The sequence below is a fragment of the Arachis hypogaea genome, chromosome 7 (genome assembly GCF_003086295.3).
Source record: "Arachis hypogaea cultivar Tifrunner chromosome 7, arahy.Tifrunner.gnm2.J5K5, whole genome shotgun sequence".
NCBI classification, from domain to species: domain Eukaryota; kingdom Viridiplantae; phylum Streptophyta; class Magnoliopsida; order Fabales; family Fabaceae; genus Arachis; species Arachis hypogaea.
The window spans coordinates 35972748-35993340 of NC_092042.1; the positions used below are offsets into that span (position 1 = coordinate 35972748).

A 20593-nucleotide genomic window follows, 5' to 3' on the forward strand; every position below is an offset into this window, starting at 1 on the left:
CAGAACAGCAAGATGCACACAAAAACCTTTAGTTACTAAGATTCAATTTTACTTAACAAAGGTAACAATGAAGAGAGAAGTATACAGCCTAAGACATATGTCAAAAACCAAAACAAATACCAAACGCATAATTCCATATGCACAAGCATCGATTAGATGGTTCTAACGAGTTTGAAACTTTCGTTAGTGTTGCAACCTCCCTGCCCGGGACAGTGCAACTCGAAAGTGACCGAGAGATGAAAAGGATAATCGTTATTTTTGTGAGTTGTAGTCATCAATTAACCATCAATAATGTATTTAATGGTATGGGATTTTATCTAATGGTTGATAATCACTTATTTTGTTTTACTGGCTAAGTATTGGCCAGATTTTAACAAATCTGCTGGTCCTTAGACTTTTTCTATCTATTATTATTTGTGAATTTAATTTTATTGGTCTTCTTATAAGAAATATATATATATATATATATATATATATATATATATATATATATATATATATATATTATTTTGACAACTAAATCTCCTCAATACAATTGGCGAGAAGAACTATGTTATATTCTAATAATTTTTCAAAAAAATATTTATTTTATATTATTTTATATTATTGTCATCTTTTCAATAAAAATCAAATTTAATCAATGCTAATGATTAAACCTAGAATTTAACCTTAAGAATATTATTAAAAAGAAGTAATTTTAATTGGTAGCCCAATCTTCTTCTAATTTCTATTATAGATTAATTTAAAGATTTATAAAATATATTAAATTATAGTAATATATGTTTATAATTATGATAATATTATATTATTTATAAAAATATTAGTTAAGTAGTATGAAAACATAAATATTAATTAAGTATATTCTTTCTAATATGACATCAAATTATAAGTAGCGGAGTGGTTGAATGTATTATATATTATGAGAAGAGTTGAGTTTGATTCTCATCTCCTCCATTTTTAACATAAATCTTTAAATTATTAAAATAATAAATAAATAAATAAATTCAAAAACCCTTTCGGAGAGAATCTTAGCTTTTAATTATAATAATAATAAACAAATAAATTAAAAAAAGAAAATAAAGTAAAAAGAAAAGGAAGAAGAGTAGAAGACACGTTAAATAACAAAAATAAAGTAATGCAGAAAAAAAAGAGAAAAAGACAGTATTAGATAATAATAATAATAATAATAATAATAATAATAATAATAATAATAATAATAATAATAATAATAATAATAAATGAAATAAAGAACGGGAATTTTTTTAAAATAAATAATTTAATTATTTTAATTACCAAAATATATATTTTGTAGCATATTTATTAATTTACATCGTATTAAGATATGTGTATTTATAAATATAAAAATATAATTTTTAAAAATAATAAAAAATATTAATAATTTAAATTAGACTAAACTTTTAGAAATGAAATATTTTAAAATAACAGGAAAAATAAACTATTTCAAATAATAAAAAAGATGAACGATTTTAACTTTTAACTTACTGATTAATTGACAATTAAATGTATCACGTAATTTAAAATTATCTATTTAAAATTAACACATTATTTTTTTAGAAAGCAACCCATTTAAATTAGTATTCAAAAAGAATAATTATGCTTAAGAAAATTAAAAAATATGAGATATCAAAGTTACTGACGAGTATATAATTTGATATTCATTGTATAATTCGATGGATTAATCTTTACATACAAATGATTTTGTTATATAAGTCTTACAAGTTTTCTAATTGATATTATGCTCAAACGCGCTTGTTATGCACATATGTTTCACGTGCCTCTAACATATTTTTAATTTTTGAAAGGATTTCGTTTTCTTTTTCGAATTTCTTGCCTTCTCTTTCTCCTTCTTCATTTATGTTCTTTTCTCTCTCTGTTCTCTTTCTTCGTTATTCTCAATTTCTATTATTTTTTGACATCAAGTTCTGAAATCGTTTTTGAAGATAATGGATAATTCAACTTCAGATTGTCAGATGAACCAGTGCGTGAACCTTGCCTGTAAAATTTGCTGTTAATTCTTCCTTGTTTAAATTGAATCTAACGTACTAGTTCTTATTAGAACTAATATAATCTTATCCATTTTATATCAGACGTTTGGATGTAGATCATGAATATTTGGATGTATTTTTATAAAAGTTTGAGTGTATTTACAGTTTATAACTTTTTATCTGACGGAAGGTGAATTGTCTTATTCTTTTAGTTGAATTGTTTTAGTTTCTGGTTAGTTATGATTCATGAATCTGGTTTTTGTTTTTTTTTATAATGGTTTTATAGTTGTATTTGTATTCTATAGTTTATGTTTGTTTTAATATGATGTATTTTTTGTATATTTTGCAGGCCTTCTGTGGTGTATTTTGGGTGTGTTTTGCAGCTCTTGTTGACTTTGGTGGCTGATTTTAGTGTACACGTAACATAACTCATTTCTGTATCTGCAGCAAATTTGGGTGTAAAAACGAAGATATTTGAGTGTATTTTTATTCTGATGAGTTCTGCATAATTCAGAACTCTTCCTCTTCCTCTTCATCTTCTGCTGCTTCTTCTTCTTCATCTTCTTATTTCATATTCTCATAATTCTTTTTGGGAGGAAAAAAACAAACAAAGAAGAAAAAAATACATAATGTTGCAAAATCAAAAGAAGAACGAGGAGAAACACGATGATAAAGATAAAACACGTGAAGAAAAAGAAGGAAAAACACAAATAAGGAGGAGAAGAAGAAGGAAGAAGAGGAGGAAGAGGAGAAACGCAACAGTTGTGATTTTCATCAAGGAAGAAGAAGAAGAGTCGTTCATAATGGTAAATAACGCGCTTTGCAAATAGGAAATGGTTGTGTAACGTGCATATATTTACTCTTGAATGTAGGAGTCTAATGCGCGTGTGTTTTATTAAACTTGTGCCAACTTGTAAGACTTGTAAAGCAAAAAAATTTGTATGTTTAGTATACCTGTTTTAAGGGCAATTTTAAATTACAAGTTGCTCATTAATCAATGAATTAAAACTGTTATAAATTACATATTTCGTCATTAAAATAATTAAATTATTTATTTTAAGAAAATTTCCGTGTTTCCATATATATGGATATTTTTTAGTTGTTTACCGATTTAACTGTACAAACACGAAGAAAAAATATGTTTACCTTTCGTAATTGAATAACTTGACTTGAAAAGTAGATGATCTAAATTTTCTAAAAAGAATATTTCGATAGCAAACAAGTCTATATATATAGATATTATAAACAAAATTACGCAAGCAACTGTACATGAACTTTCTAAAAGAATAAGGCTTGTTTGATTTGGAAAAAAAAAAATTATTTTCATTCTCAATATTTTTATTTTCAAGATTTAATGAAAAAGATAAAAATTTAATTTCTATTTTTATTTTCTGTATTCAATTTTTTTCATAAAGTCTTAAAAATAAAAATATTAAAATAAAAATGGAAAACGTTTTCTGTATCGCTTGTTTCTTTTCCAATAATGAATGCCAGAAATTAATTTCCCTATCCCAGTTATACAGATCTTAAACAAAATACAAAAATCTCAAACGTATTCCCGGAAGCATAATTGATCTAACAATTACATGCACCTTACATAATGGAGCAGCTATCATTATTCCTACAAAGAAAAACTCATATGATCATAAGATTATCCGAAGTTCAAATTTCAAAAATAAGATAACTTTTTCATAAAAAAGAAAAAAAAAGAAAAGCTATTCTAAATATAAAACAAAACATTTGCCACAATTTTTTTTTGGTGACTCAACATTTGCCACAATCAGGGACGGATGCAGAAAGTTTAGTATGGAGGGGCCGAATTTTAGATATTTTTTTTTTTCATTCCATAAAAATAATTACAAATAGTTATTATTAGAGTTAGTTTTTCAAAAAATTTATCATATATATATATATATATAATTTTTTTTCACAATTTTATTTTTAATATGATAGTTACATAAAAAAAATATAACAATATCAATAGTATATTATAAAATTCTAAAGTACCAATAATTTATAGCGTGTTTAGTTAAAAATAATCACATATCTTATTAATTAAAATTAATTCTTTCAAAATTTTATAAAAATTTAAAAATAAATGATAAATTACACTAAAATAATATAGATTATTTTTTAGGGTTATAATGTGTAAAAGAAAATTAAAATTTGTCAAAAAAAAAACAAATTTTGACACTATTTTAACTATGAAAATATGTTAATAAAAGTTTTGTCAAAAATAGTATTTTTAACGTATAAGCGATTGTGAAAAAAATTTAAATCTTATTTTGATAAATATTGGCTGCCAAAAATAATTTGTTAGAAAATTTTGAGAACATATTTTCTGTGATACTTATTAATTGTCAAAAATACTATTTATTTTGACACTTATTGACTATAAAATATTCTCAACAAAAAATTTTAACAAAGAATGAGATGTGATCTTGAAACTAAAGAATAAATTGAGATTTTGAAGATAAAGAATGAGTAATATAATCTTAAACTGAGAGCAATGTGATATCAAAATTAACAGAGTCCAAAGAAGAAAAAAATAGTAGAGTAAATTGAAAACAAATGAGTGTCAAAATTGAGGAGTAATTTTCTACGGTCAAATTTTTCGTCAAGAAAATATAGAAAATTTGACATTTGTGATATTTGTCAAAAATATATATTAATTTTGACATTTAATTACGGTGTTAAAAAATAAAGTGTCAAAATAACTCTATTTTCTTGTAGTGTTATTAATTATTTAAAAAACACAATACCTTTATAGAATATAAGATATAAGATATTTTTATAAAAGTTTTTCTTTCAACAACGTAAATTTAGAAGAAAAATAAGTATTTTTTATAAGAAAAGAATATCTAAAGTATATAATGTGATTACCAAAATATAATTACGTAAGTTATTATTAATATAATAATATAAATTTTAATATGTTAATATAAAATAAACAATTGATTTTTTTAAAATAAATATAGAGATTATTATATAAAAATTAATTTAAAAGTTACAAAGACTTGAGAATATGATATTAAATTAGTTAAGTGAAAAATATTAGTGAATTAAACAATCAAGACATAAATCTATCATATAATAAAAAATAATACATATAAAAATACTAAATTATATAATATTTTTTATTTTTTTTTAAATATATATTTCATATATAAATATAGTTTTTAAAAATTTTGGGAGGCGGGGCCCTCTAAATCCGTCCCTGGCCACAATTGAAATAGCTTATCATATCTTTATTTGGTTTTATTTATTCAGATAAATTTAACATTTTATAATAAGCAAAAAGATTTGTAATTTTTTTTTACAATTTTACTAAACTAATCTTAAGGCACAAAACACGACATTTTCGCACCTTTTAATTTGCAAAAGAATAACAATAAATAAAAAAGTGAAAAAAAAGGCCCTACTTTTTAATATAATCCAAATAACGCGCTACTTCCACGTCATTTGATAAGTTACCTTTGGTTAAGTAAAAGTAGGCGATTTTAGACAATATTTTTTAAAAAAAATATAAAAACCAATTTTTATTAGTCAATTTTAGTCTATTTTTTATTTTAAAAGTTCTTATTTTTTTGCAAGTTTTGAGATTTAGAAAATTTAAGATTCAAGATTAAAATTTTATAATTTAAAATCTAAAATTTAAAGTAAGTAAAAATTGATTTCATAGAATTACTCTATTTTTTGTCCATCCATCTAAATTCGTACCCTTTCCTGTCTTGGTAACTGCTCAGAGCTTCCTCAAATTTGAGCCAAAGGGTATTTGTATCCTGAGGATTCACATTTTGAGGCCCTACACAATATGCTTGAACTACGAACTCTGGAGTTCTTTCCCTAAATTTAAAATAGTAGAGTTGAATTGACTTGGTTATACAAATGAAAATAAAACAAACAATTAAAATAGTGATTATCAACATTCAATCATTTTTCTTTTTCCTTTAAAAAAAATACTTTTAAGCATGCATTTTTGTTTAGGGAAGTTATTACTATTGTCAGCTTAATATTTTTATAATACTTACATAATACACCGAAGTTATCTGTTACCGTGAACATTTAACATATCAAGGTGATTCTTATGTGTCAATTTTTTTATGTCAAATATAAATCCCCAAAAGAACCAAATTGATCAATTTTATATTAAAGGACTTTCTTTTTACCTACTATAAACTAACAAAAATCACAAGAATATAATGGAATGTTTAGATATGTAAAGAATTGTTTTGAATATTATTTAAATTTAATTTTCAAGAATAATTTAAAAAGTTATTTCCCAAGTCCAATTTTTTAGAAGTGTATTCTTGCAACCTTGTGAGTTGTGTCTCTATCCATAAGATTTTGGGGTTATTGAGAGTGAGAAAGCTATAAAAGTGAGATAGAAGAGGAAAACGAAATTTTTGTTTTTATGCAAAAAAAAAAAGTAAATTTCAAATAGCAATTTCACATTCGTTCACCGTTGGATCGGCTTGAAATGTGAACGGTGTGTTTTTCTTATCTTGTTCTACATTCTGGACGGTGAAGATGTTGATTGGAAGTCTGAAGTGGACAAAACTAACTTCTCAAGAGAGAAAATAGGTTTTTCGGTTTCACACAGAGCAGCAATCTTTGAATAGCATTTTCTCATTTTTCACCGTTGGATCGACGTGAAATTTGGATTCCAAATTCTTCTCATCTTTTTCTTCATTCTGAACGGTGAAGATGTTGATTGAAAATTTGTAGAGGGAGAAATAGGCTTCGAATAGCAGCTCTGTTTATTGGGTATTTTTCATCTTCTTGTTTCTCATTTGTAAGCTTTGGTGCTTTGATGTTTTGACTAGTTATATGCACGATTTGTGCTTTATTTGAGACTCTCTTATACTTTATTTGATTATAATGGTGTTATTTCATTGGTATGGATGACTCGTGGTTTTTACCTCTCACATTGAGGGGATTTTTCACGTTAAAATCTCGGTGTGTTTTTTATTATTGTTTTACTTGCTATATTTGCTTGTTCATAGTTACTGCCATATTATATTGTGAGTGTTTCTATATTGTTCTTGTGTTGGATATTTGTGTTATTTTTGCTATTGGGCTCTTTTATACTGGCATCAGAGCTTGTTGCTATTTTTCTAGGCTTGTGATTCTGTGAACAATGGAAGCTAATACTAATACTAGTAGGATGATCACTCTTAATGGTTCTAATGATCATTTGTGGAAGTCAAAGATAAAAGATTTTCTTTATGTCAAGAATTTTCATCAACCAGTTTTTGGTACAGAGAAGTCTAATGATAAATCTGATGACGATTAGACTTTGTTGCATAGACAAACTTGTGGATATATTAGGCAGTGGGTTGACGATAATGTGTTGAACCATATTATTGGAAATACACATGCTCGGACCCTTTGAATTAAACTTGAACAGTTGTATGCTCAGAAAATTGGAAATAACAAGATATTTTTTATCAAGCAGTTGTTGGCTTTGAAATATACAGATAAGACATCAATGACAGATCACTTGAATAACTTCCAAGGAATAATGAATCAATTATCTTCCATGGGTATCAAGTTTGATGAAGAGGTTCAAGGATTGTTACTTCTTGACTCCTTACTAGACTCATGGAAAATTCTCAAAATGTCATTGTCCAATTCTGCTCCTGATGGTGTAATCTCTATGGATCTTGCCAAGAGTAGTTTTTTTGAACGAAGAAATGAGAAGAAAGTCATAAGGTACATCGACTACCCATTTGGATGTTCTTGTTTCTGAGTCTAGGGGAAGAAATAAAAGTCGAGATCCTAAAATTAGAGATCAAAGCAGAAGCAAGTCTCGAAGTAAGTATAAAAATATTGAGTGTCATCATTACGGTCAAAAGGGACATGTAAAAAAATTTTGTTGGCAGCTAAAGAAGGAAAAAGCCAAGGCAAGTAAAGACAAGAGCAAAAATGAAGATGATGGTAGCAATGAAGACAAGGTCAATGTAACTCATGATGATTTTCTTCTTGTTGAGGAGTGGTTTGAATCTGTTAACCTTGTTGATAATATCACTAGTTGGGTGATTGATAGTGGTGCTTCTATTGATGTTACATCTAGGAGAAGTTTGCTTACGTCTTATACTCTTGGTGATTTTGGTGATGTGAAAATGGCTCATCAAGGTGTTGCAAAATGTGCCGGTGTTGGATAGGTTTGCTTAGAAACATCCAATGGTACTAAGTTGACTTTGAAGTGTGTGAAGCATGTTCTAGATATTTGGTTGAACTTACTTTCTGTTGGTAAGTTGTGTGATGAAGACTTGGATAGCTCATTTTCTCGTGATAGTTGGAAGCTCACCAAGGGTTCCATGGTTGTTGCTAGAGGTATATAACACTCTACTATTTATGTCATATGAGTGAAAAAGGCATGGATATGTTATCCAAGAGGAATCTTTTATCTGGTTGTAAGTTTGCTTTGTTGGGAAACAAAATAGGGTTTCTTTCAAGAGGCATCCACCTTCAAGAAAGCTGGAGATACTTGACTTGGTGCATTCTGATGTATATGGACCGATGAAGACAAGAACACTTGGAGGGTCAATCTATTTTGTAACCTTTATTGATGACCATTCTAGAAAATTATGAGTTTACACTTTGAAGACCAAAGATCAAGTTTTTAATGTGTTCAAATAATTTCAAGCTTCTATTGAAAGAGAAACTGGGAAGAAGTTGAAATGCATTTGTACTGACAATGGTGGTGAGTACTCAGGTCTATTTGATGCTTATTATAAAGAACATGGTATAAGACATCCAAAGACTCCTTCGAAGACTCTTCAGTTGAATGGCTTGGCTGAAAGGATGAACAGAACATTGGTTGAAAGAGTTAGGTGCTTATTGTCATAGTCTGGATTGGCAAAATCCTTTTGGGGTGATGTTTTGAGCACTGTCGTTCATGTCTTGAACCGGACACCATGTTTTCCCTTACAATTTGAAGTGCCAGAGAAAGTATGGTCAAGTAAAGATGTTTCTTATGATCATCTAAGAGTCTTTGGATGTAAAGTTTTTGTTCATATTCTCAAAAATGAGAGATCTAAGCTTGATGTAAAGACCAGGTATGTAGTGTATCTTTATTGGCTATGCCATGGATGAGTTTGGTTATAGGTTTTATGATCCTGTTAACAAGAAGGTGATTCGGAGTAGAGATGTTATCTTTATTGAGGACCAAATATTGAAGGATGTTGATAATGCGAAAAAGCCAATGGTTCAACCTAGTGATGATTTTTTTGACTTGGATATTAATTTCTTTATGCCTATGGTGGAAGATGGTAGAGTTGAAGGTCAAAATAATGAGCATGATACAAGTGCAGGTGAAGATGGAACAGTTGAAACGATACTTGATGAAGTTGGTGATGATGATCAAGATGAACAACCAGCTTTAGAAATTTCTGCAAATGCAGTTAGAAGGTCTACAAGAGAGAGGAAGCCTTTGTCAAAGTAATCTCCACATGAGTTTGTTTCATTGATTGATGGGAGAGAACCTGAATGTTTCGGAGAGGCTGTTGAAGATGAAAGCAAAGCTCAATGGCTTGAAGCTATGCAAGAAGAAATGAAGTCCTTGCTTGAAAATGATACCTATGAGTTGGTGAAGCTACCTAAGGGTATGAGCATTTTAAAGAACAAATGGATATTCAGAATCAAGAATGAAGAACACAATTCTAAGTCTCAGAATAAGGCTAGATTAGTTGTTAGAGGCTTTAGCCAAAGAAAAGGTGTTGATTATAAAGAGATTTTTTCTCCTGTTATGAGGATGTCATCCGTTCGTACTGTGCTTGAATTAGCAGCTTCTCTTGATATGGAGATTGAGCACATGGATGTGAAGACAACTTTTCTTCACGGTGATTTAGACAAAGAAATCTACATGGAGCAATCGGAGTACTTTGTTGTCAAAGGAAAGGAAGATTTTGTGTGCAAGCTTAAGAAGAGTCTTTATGGGTTGAAGCAAGCTCCAAGACAGTGGTACAAGAAGTTTGAATCCATTATGGGGAGTATGGTTATCATAAGACAACTTTAGATCATTGTGTATTTGTGCAAAAATTTTTTGATGGTAATTTTATCATTCTTTTGCTTTATGTGGATGATATTTTGATTGTAGGTAAGAATGCTTTGAGGATTAATGAGTTGAAAAAACAGTTGAGCAAGTTCTTTGCTATGAAGGACTTGGGTCCTGCCAAACAGATTTTGGACATGATTATTACTCGTTGTAGAGATTCTAAAAAGCTTTATTTGTCACAGGAGAAGTACATAAAGAAGGTGCTTCAAAGGTTTGGCATGAATGATAACAAATGTGTTGCTAGTTCTTTTGCTCCTCATTTTAAGTTGAGCACCAAGTAGTGTCCAACCACTGATGAGGAGAAACAAGCAATGGATGAAATTCTTTATGCCTTAGTTGTTAGAAGCTTTATGTATGCTATGATGTATACTAGACTAGACATTGCTCATGCGGTTGGTATTGTGAGTCATTTTTTCACTAGTTCAGGTAAAGAACATTGGAATGTTGGGTTATGAGATATCTCAAAGGTACAAGTAACTTGAGTTTGAATTTTGGTAGTGAGCAACCTTTTCTAGTTGGCTTCACTGATGTAGACATGGCAGGATATATTAATTCTCTAAAGTCTACTTCAGGTTATTTGGTCAAGTTTGCAGGGAGAGATATTTCATGGCAGTCAACGCTATAGAAGTGTGTTGCACTTTCTACCACAGTGACAAAGTTTATTGTAGCAAGTGAAGCATGTAAAAAGAGTTGTTGTGGATGAAAAAGTTTCTTGTAGCACTTGGTCTTAAGCAAGACTGTTATGTGTTGTTGTATAATAGTCAGAGTGTTATTCATCTTGTCAAGAATTTTACTTTTCATGCAAGATCTAAACATATTGATGTTAGGTATCACTGGATACAGGATGTGTTAGATTCCAAGTGATTAGAGCTTGAGAAAGTTCACACTGATGATAATGGTGCTGATATGATGACAAAAGCATTGTCAAGAGATAAGCTTGAAACATGTTGTTTGATCGCCAAAATGACGAGGGCCTCCACCTAGTCGAGAAGGGGGAGATTTGTTGGGCCTTTTTCTCTCCTTTGTGAGAGTCAAGTCCAATTTTTGGAGGTGTATTCTTGAACCCTTGTGTCTCTACACTAATAAGATTTTTGGGGTTATTGAGAGTGAGAAAGTGTAGCCATAAAAGTGAGATTGAAGAGGAAAAATAGAATTCTCGTTTTTATTTAAAGCAGTAAATTTCAAATAGTAATTTCTCAATCGTTCACCGTTGGATCGGCTTGATATTAAATTGTATGTTTCTATCATCTTGTTCTTCATTTTGGATGGTGAATATATTGATTGGAAGTCCGCATTGGGAGAAACTGGCTTCGCAAGAGAGGAAATAGGTTTTCCAGTTTTACACAGAGCAGCAATTTTTGAACAGCAGTTTCTCATTCTTTTACCATTGGATCGATGTGAAATTTGGACCGTAGATTTTTCTCATCTTTTTCTTCATTCTGAACAGTGAAGATTTTGATTGGAGGTTTGCAGAGAGAAAAATAGGCTTCGAATAGCATCTCTGTTTATTGGCTCTTTTTTTATCTTCTTGCTTCTCATTTGTAAGCTTTGGTGCTTTGATATTTTGACTGGTTATATGCACGATTTGTGCTTTGTTTGAAACTCTCTTGTACCTCATTTGATTATAGAGGAACTATTCCATTGGTCTAGATGACTCGTGATTTTTACCTCTCACATTGAGGGGGTTTTCCACATTAAAATCTCGGTGTGTTCTTATTATTGTTTTACTTGCTATATTTGCTTGTTCATAGTTGCTGCCATATTGTATTGTTATTGCTTTCATATTGTTCTTGTGTTGGATATTTGTGTTATTTCCACTATTGGGCTCTTTCATACAATGTATATTATATAAATCATTATATTTTGCAATAATTTATTAGGAATAGCTGTTAGACAAGTAAATTACTGCATGCTCCAATGATTTAGTTGGGAGAATAGTGTTCAGTTAATTTAACTATACCCTCCAGTAATTTAGTAGGGGCTACAAAATAAATTGTTGCATCTTTCAACGATTTATTAGGGCATACAAGGTTTTAATTCGTTGCTCTTGCAGTGATTTAGTTGCCGAGTGTTGTAAATTGTTGCCCCCTCCCACACTACTAGTAAGAAAGGCCCTAAAATTATTGTTCTCTCAAGATTTATAATTATTTTCCTTTCTTTCCTCCATTCTTGCAATATTGATGGAAGAAAAACAAAGAGAAAAAAGTGATCGTAATGGATGAAATAGAATGTCTGCACTGATTAAACGACATTACTCAAATTATAGGTTATATAAACGAAGAGGTTAGTGCAAATATTCTTGATAGATTTGGTAGATTTTGAATTAGATTAAAAGTAGGTTAATTTTGAAATAGTTTTAGAATAGTAGTGATAATTTTGATTAGATTAAGTTACAACAGATAAGGCTAAATTGGAGTATGTGGTATGTTGGAAAGATTAAAAATTGTATGCACATATCAAACTGTAACCAAGTTGTTTGTGAGGGTTAAGTATGATTTTGATCTCTATGGTTTAGGCTGAATTTTTTTTGTTTTTGTTTTTAACCTTCTTTTACATACAAAATCGTCCTTAAGATTCAACATAGTTTTAAAATCATCCTTTTAGATAGATTAACTTTTCAAATGAAAAAAATACCGATTCTCTCGCATCTCACCACCACCCCACCCACTACCACGCCATCACCATCTGCACCAAGAAATAACCTTCAACAATAACCTCAAATAATCAAAATCAAAACAGCAATTCATCACTAAAACAAACATGAACAAGAAACAAGAAAATCATCATCATTGTCAAAACAAACATTAACAAGAAAGGGAGGGAAAGGGTGGTGGAGGGCAAGGAAGGCAGGGAGGGAATAGGAAGGGAGGCACAGGGCAAGGAACACAACCACCACCACCAGCTCCCCAACAACGATGAGGAACACAAGGGCATCGGCCAGGTGCGTTGCAACGAGACTAGGGTGCGAGTCTTTGTGTTGCGAAGGCGAGGGTGAGGGCCAAGCAGCGGCGAGGGTGAGGTGCTGTGAGGCAGGGGTGAATCACGGCGAGGTTAGGGCGCGAGTCGTGGCACCACGAGGGCGAGGGCCAAGCGATGGCGAGGGCCAAGCGATGGCGAGGGCGAGGTGTTGTGAGGCTAGGAGCTCGATGTTGGAGGGAGTGACGGAGAGGGAGGAGTCATGGAGAGATTGCTCAATGGAGTGAGAGGCAGTAGTGGAGACAATGTTGCAGAGGGTTTTGAAGGTGGGGAAGGGAAGAGGGGGAGTCCAAGTAGGAAGGGAAGGGTTGGGTGCTGATTTTGCTTCTGGTGAAGAAGAGGAAGAGATTATATGATTAATAAGAAGAAGAGAAGGGTATTTTGGTCTAAAGAACATTTTTAAAATTTGGTTAAACTTTAAGGACGATTTTGTATGCAGAAAAATATTGGGGATGAAAAAAATTTTCGTCCTATACCTTAGAGAAGAAAATCGTACTTAACCCTGTTTGTGATCACTAGAAACTTGAGTTGCCTAACACATGTAAGGTCCACTATAACTTCTAACTTTCCAGATACCCTTTTCTCTTTCGAAAGCTGATTCTTTGATCATAAAAATGAAATATAAGTAGCTAGTAATTCATGATGAACAAGAATCTTGTTCTCATATGGGACAAAATATCATACAAATTGTTGCGCCTAAATCCTAATTGTACATCTAGAAATTCTTGTTGTATCTTGACCCTCTAGATTCAAAGTTGAAAGTGTGGCAAGTATTACTATTTTTCGGATCTTGAGGGATGTTCCTTCTAGCTAGATGCAATGCAACTTGTGCCCTCTTGCTGTTATAACCTATCATGGAAGACACCTCGTCCTGGTTATCCTCTTAAAGTGCCTCTTCTATTAGATTTGGTTCTATGGAATCCACAGAAGCTCTCATCATAGGAGGAGGAAGGAGATGTCATTGCAACCGCAAACTCACTAAATGTACAACTAAATCTACTGCAAAATAAGGAGATGCACTAACGCTACATTCGACGCAACCATAGACATTGAACTAGAAGCTCTTCCAATAGCCATATTGAGGATTTGAGGCAGATCCTCCAGTGTTGGGCTACCATATCCTCAATCTTGGCATACAATTTTGTGACTTTTACTTCTAGAAAACTTTTATGGAATAATGAAATTTAACTTGCAAATCATTATTACTCTCTATCACAAAAGAATCATATTTCACAAAATCTTGCATGAGAGCATTTTAAATCTTGTAAAATAAGTTGGCTACATTTAGATTCCACATACTACAATTTTTTGTAGCATACTATTTTTCAGTTCTGTAAACCTAGTTAATGGACGAATAAAGATACCAGTTGGATCCTTATCATCAGTAAAATTATATCCTCTCCATATTTTTTCTAAAACTTTCGGTTATGGTGTACAAGGGCTAAAAATTAGCTTTCAACCATTTTATTTGCAACTAAATAACTCACATTCATGTTGAACAAACTTAAGTGTGTCATATATAAGTCCATATTGTCTGCTAACACGTTGCAATAAATTGTGTTTTATGAGTATCCCACTAAATTGTTAGAGGGTGCAATAATTTAGAGTGATAAAGCCAGCTCTGATCCTTGATAAATAGCAAGAGTTTCAACAATTTAGTGTGAGCAAGCCACCTTCCTAGTAAATCGTGAGAGGCTACAATAAATTTGGTTATATTTTTCTCTCAGTTTACTTTCATGTAAATCATTGTAGGGTAACATGATTTACAACTTACATATACATCGTTGCATCGTCCTACAACAATTTGGTAGGTGATAGGCCCATTATACTAAATTTACTTAGTAACAATTTACTAACGTGGAGTTTATGTATAGTAAATTGTTGCAGCTTTTCAGAATTTATCCTGGCAAAATAGGTCGAACTTGTCGGGCCAGCTTGCCAAATCCACCAAAATGACGGGCTAGGATGAGATTTTAAACTTGCCAAAAAAAAATCGCCTAAATGCACTGTTGAACCCGTGGGCTCGGGCAGGACAGAGCAAGTTGGGCCAGCTGGCTGAGGTTTTAATTTTTTAAAAACAAAAGGTATTTTGGTAATATGTCAAATCGTAGTGGTTGGAGGCTTGGTTGAGTGGCATATTATATGCCTCCTTAACAACCAGACTTGGGTTCAAATCCCACAGGAGAAAAAATGAACTTAAAAAAAATAAATTTATGTAGTGTGTGTGAATGTGTTGTGTGGGTGTGTGTGTGACGCATGGATAATGCCTAAAATTAAGACTGTCTAATCCACTTGACAAAAAAAAAACCCTAAAATTAAAACACCCTTCTCTCTTTTCTTTCACCCATCAAACATTCAGAATCATAATCACACTGCTTGCCCCTTTTCTCTTATTCTCTCTTCATCAACTTCATCATCGAAGCTCCATGCACTAACGCTTTCATTATCTTCATCATCTTCGAAGCTTCTAAAATGAGCGTATTCATCATCATGCGATGTCAAACAAGCACCAGCTGCGGTGTTAGCACCAACTGCAGTCTAGCAGCACTAGCGGCAGCGAGCCTCCTCTGCCCTAAACCCCCAGCAACCAACCTCCTCTTCTGTTGTAAATCGAAGCAGTTAGCTCTCTCCTCCGTCATCTACACGTACCAACAACCTTTTTGTGTCTCAGATAAGCTGTCAATCACGGCCTAGCCAACCAATCCTTCACTCTGGTAGTTTTTTCAGATTCGTACAGTTGATGCTTTGTTTCTTTTATTATTAAAATTTTACCAAACTAATTCGTTGTTGCTATGCTAGTTTTGTTGTGGAGCTTTTGATTCTATTATAGGTATTGATTGTCCCTAAATTTTTGGATTATGATTACTTATCTATTCCTAATTATCCGCTTTCTTATTTTGCTTCCCTCTGATCTACTGTTTTAATTTTGAATGTGGGACTATATTGATTGTTGAACCCGTTTTTAATCATTACTATTGGTATATATTTATTATATTAATATAGATTATTTAAAAAAAATAGAGAGAGAATGTGGGCCAGTTTGCTAGCCCATTAAGCTAGTTTACTTTTCGACAGGATAGGATAACAAACTCAGTTTATATCACTTTGGCAGAGTGGACTAATCTACTCCGCTTTGTGACGAACTTTGACGGAGTGGGGTAAAACAGGTTGACCCACTTTACTACTCCTAATTGCATGACAATCAATTTATTTATTTATTTGATTTGATTTATCCTAAAAACAAATAAAATAATACATAGTAGGTTACTAAGTTTAAAGTATGTCAAGTAAAAATTATTTAATTATTTATGAATTTTATTACTGAAGGTATTTGTTTTCAATCTTCTATTTCCAAAATTACTAATCATAATTATAGATTTATTGCAAAAGTTCAGATTTATTCGTATCAGTTTATAAAAACCCAAAATAGTAAGAATTGAAATTCTAGGTAATTAATAATATAAACAAATTAATTAGGTAAGTAAATAAATAAATAAGAAATAAAAAAAGTATTAATTATTTCAGGTTTTATTTTAAGGTAAAAGATGATAAATAAAAAAATAACATCTCACTATAAATAATTTGGAATAAGATATACTTTTAATATATTAAGGAGATAAGGAGATATGTTATATGTATATATACTTTAATTTATTTAAACTAAAAATATTATGCATAGTTGATACAACTGAAAGAGAATATGTAAGTATATAGCTGAATTTAACATACCTCTCTTCATATTCGGATAACCATGTCACATAGGCAGCTCCGAAGTACATGGAAACAAATGGATTGTATAAATCTTCAGGGGATTCAAGTTTATAAGCCCTATAACCCAATTGCCTAAGAAAGCAAGATAATTGTATTAGTATTAAGGCTAAAATAATATCTAGCAACAATCGAGAATATATTTTTTTAAACATACATGTAAATCCAGTAGGCTGTGGAATAGCTAATTCCCATTATTCCTGGTCGCTCTCCAACTCCATGTAGAAAACGCATGCTTACAACTTCTGAAATGGCACAAAGTATTGTCTTTGAACCAAAGAATATTTAGAGACAGTGAGAGGGAATCAACATTTCACATGTTAACAGTAATTGACAATTTGAAAGAACAAGATTGAAAATTGTGTTGTCATTTACACCAAATCAACGCACATACATGAAGAACACTACAAATCTTGTACCACAAGAAAAATATAAATTCCTTCCTAGTTTTGTCAAAACATGCAATATTGGCCAAGAGGCAAGAACATATTTAAGCCCATGAAAAAAACATATATAATAACCATTGTAGCAAATGGATTCTTGTTTTCGTTCGTAACTTCAAGATATATATCTCAAATTAAGTTTTGATAAATAGCAAACTTAAATATTATTTAATAATTTTATTAAAATATTATTTAGCGTTTGCTCTAGTGTTATATGTACTAAGATTTATTTTCATAAGTAATACAAGTAAATTAGGTGTCTTCTCAAACTCAAAAAGTTTAAATATCTAAGAATATAAGAATATAATTTCAGAATTTAAGTTGAGTAAATAAGACTACCTCAAAAGCAAGATTCAGAAAATTAAACTAGTCATAAAATTGGTGAAACTAAAGATTTAAAAATTTAAGGAATGCAAATTGAATAGTATATAATAAAATTAAAAATATGAAATTTTAGTATTTTATTATTTTAAAGATAAACCACTAAAAAAATTGAATTATTTTGATGCCAACAAAAATACTCTCGAATTTTGTTATCGACAAAATTACTCTCAAATAATTTAAAAAATACCAAAAATGTCCAATCTTGATCAAATACCTTTTCTGTTAACAGAAAAGCGTGATGTGACTCACTTACTAGTGTCAGAGTTTCACTGGCCACATCAAAAACTTCGTTTGCCACATTATTTTTTTCCATTAATATATGACGTCTCAGTTCATAGATATACATTTGTGTCATGTTTTTAAATAATTTGAATACATTTTAGTCAACAACAAAATTTGAGAGCATTTTCGTCAACAATAAAATAATCTGAATATATTTTTAATAGTTTATCTAAACTAATTAATCGTTGAAAATAAAATCCATTTAACTATTTTTTTTTAATTGGTTCACTAACAACCAATTTTTACCCCAAACCAATGCAAACTGATCTGGTGGTTAGTTCCCAATTAACCCGATTAAGTTAATTGGCCACTTCAGTCCGGTTCTTAGATTATTTAATTTCTAGAAGTAGTCAACCTATTTTAGAAGCAACAGTTCAGTATACCTCAAAATTTCGGATTTAGATCCTTTAAAGTTTGAATTTCACTTTAGAGAATAAAGTGTGATATCTCACCATTTATTTCATAAGTAGGATCAAAAATAAATATGAAAGAGAAATTATTCAAGAATAAAAAATCACACTTTACTCTCTAAAATAAAATTCAAACTTTAGATTCAAATCCCAAAACTTCATATATCTTATTCCCGTCTGTAAAACTAATAAGAGTGCCAAATTGCTAACCTCAAAAAAGTCATATTAATAAAACACACGTTTTGGCAGTCACCAAAAAAAAAAAAAAAAAAACACGATTTTGGCTCCAACCTTTAAATTGTGACTGCTAAATAAGACAAACTATTTAGAGATCAAATGCTTTCTCTATCATGTGCAAAACACTCAGTGAAAAACCTTTATATATGGCCAAAGGATCACCGTTTATTTATTGTTAGGAAAATATAAGGACAACAGGTGGAAAAGGTTTCCAAAATATACTTTGTGACTTGAAGACTATTTTAATAAAAAAGTCATGGAATCTCTTTAGGTTGACAAAGATTTTGAGAAGATCAAGATTTCGAAGAATCTGCTCTCAAAACTTCCTCTCCGTATCCTCACCTCATAAGTTACATCTCCAAGTAGATTACATTCCTGTATTGGAAAGCATCTTTAGACTATATCTCAGAAATAGGATAGGTTCTTAATCTATTTCTGGACCCAATAAATTCTCTTATATATCTGAGATATGTTTGGTTTCTCAACTAAGTTGTTAAACTTGAGAATTTCTAAACACCCTGGATAATACGGAGTATTTGAACTCAACGGTTTTTCATTGTAACCTGATCCAGTAGTGATCTCTACCCTGAGAAATTTTAAGAAAAGGATATTTAATGTTCTTAGATTAAATTGCGATCTAATCTAAGTCTTGCCTAAGAAAGTAAGAAAAATATCCAAAGTTTTTAAATGGGTAAAATATCCAATTTGAGTCATCAAGACTTGGCTTGAGAAAGTTTGAAGAAATAATATCTAACATTCTTAAGTTAGATTCTGGTCTAATTTGAGTCTTGTATAAGATAGGTTGCTGAAGTATTTAATTTAAGTCACTTCCTAGTCTAAGAAGACTTAAGGCAATAATATCTAAAATTTTTAAATTGGTGGAGGGTTAGTCTAAATCTGAAGTCTTTTTTAAAGACCTTAATTAGTAACTGTCTTGTAATCCAAAGTGTCTTAGAAGTTATTTTGATGATTGTAGTTAAGTTTGTTATTTAACTCTAATTCAGATCATTATATTTTAGTCCATAACTTCAGAAGTTATTTTAAACTAGCAAAAGGATTTTGTGCATGTTTGGGCGCCATTATTTTGTTAAAAAAAGATTTTTTTTCAATGAAAAAATATCTTTTTTAATTTTTTAACGTGTTTGACAAATTTCTAGTAGTAAAAGTAAAAGCACTAGTAAAATAAAAAAAAGATCTTTTTTGAGAAGCTGTAATTTACATCTTTTTTTAAAAGATCTTTTTTTCTTAAAAAAAGATGTTTTTCATGTAATAAATAAACAAAAAAGTACTTTTATATTGTTATACCCAAATATAATTGATAGATAAAAATACCTTTTTACATGAGATATCCAAACATAAAATTACTTTTACTTCTGTATAAGATCTTTTAAAAAAAGATAACTCGAAAAAAGATATTTTCTTAAAAGCCCACCCAAACAAACCCTTTTTGAACTATATGCTAATATATTGTGATGCATACAAGTTCAAAGACTTGGTAAACATTCATAATTTACTTGTTTGAGCAAAAATATTCTAGCACGATCTCCTTCTCATATTACATCTTTACTACATTAATTCATTTGATCATGTCTATGCCATTATTCTAATGTTATTTGTCATGATCAGGAAACAATCACTGTTATAATGATAAAAGAAGATAGCTCCCCAAATAAAAGTTTTCAATATAGTTATAATGGTTGTCAACTTTTTCAACAGGTTATATATATATCCTAATAATAATTTTCTATTATTCTTATGCACGAATCAAAATCGTTCTGTAAGATTGTCTACTCACAGATTTCATTTTCTTTGTTTGAAGGTATTTGAATAGAATTATATCTGCAACTGCCTGCAAGGAAAAATAAAAGAATAGTATGATAAAGAACCAATTCATATTCAAATTTATTTTATGTCAAAGATACATTTTCTTATGAAAAAAGGAGTTGTTCCATGTTTAATTATATGAAAAATAAGAGAGAAAATATTTTGGCTTTAGTTTATAAAATTAAAGAAAATTCTATTCAA

The 20593-nt window shown here is 30.3% G+C and overlaps 1 protein-coding gene across 1 annotated transcript in view; it reads right to left on the minus strand.

The window, feature by feature from the left end:
- Positions 1 to 3423: 3423 nt before the first annotated feature.
- Positions 3424 to 20593, minus strand: part of LOC112704057 (uncharacterized) — a 39673-nt gene continuing 22503 nt past the window's right edge. The window contains exons 9-13 of the mRNA XM_072198625.1: positions 20364 to 20417; positions 16970 to 17079; positions 16774 to 16887; positions 5727 to 5852; positions 3424 to 3627 (exon numbers count right to left, since the gene is read on the minus strand). Coding sequence (XP_072054726.1) covers positions 3600 to 3627; positions 5727 to 5852; positions 16774 to 16887; positions 16970 to 17079; positions 20364 to 20417 — 432 coding nt within the window. The 3' untranslated portion in view covers positions 3424 to 3599. The remainder of the gene's footprint in view (positions 3628 to 5726; positions 5853 to 16773; positions 16888 to 16969; positions 17080 to 20363; positions 20418 to 20593) is intronic.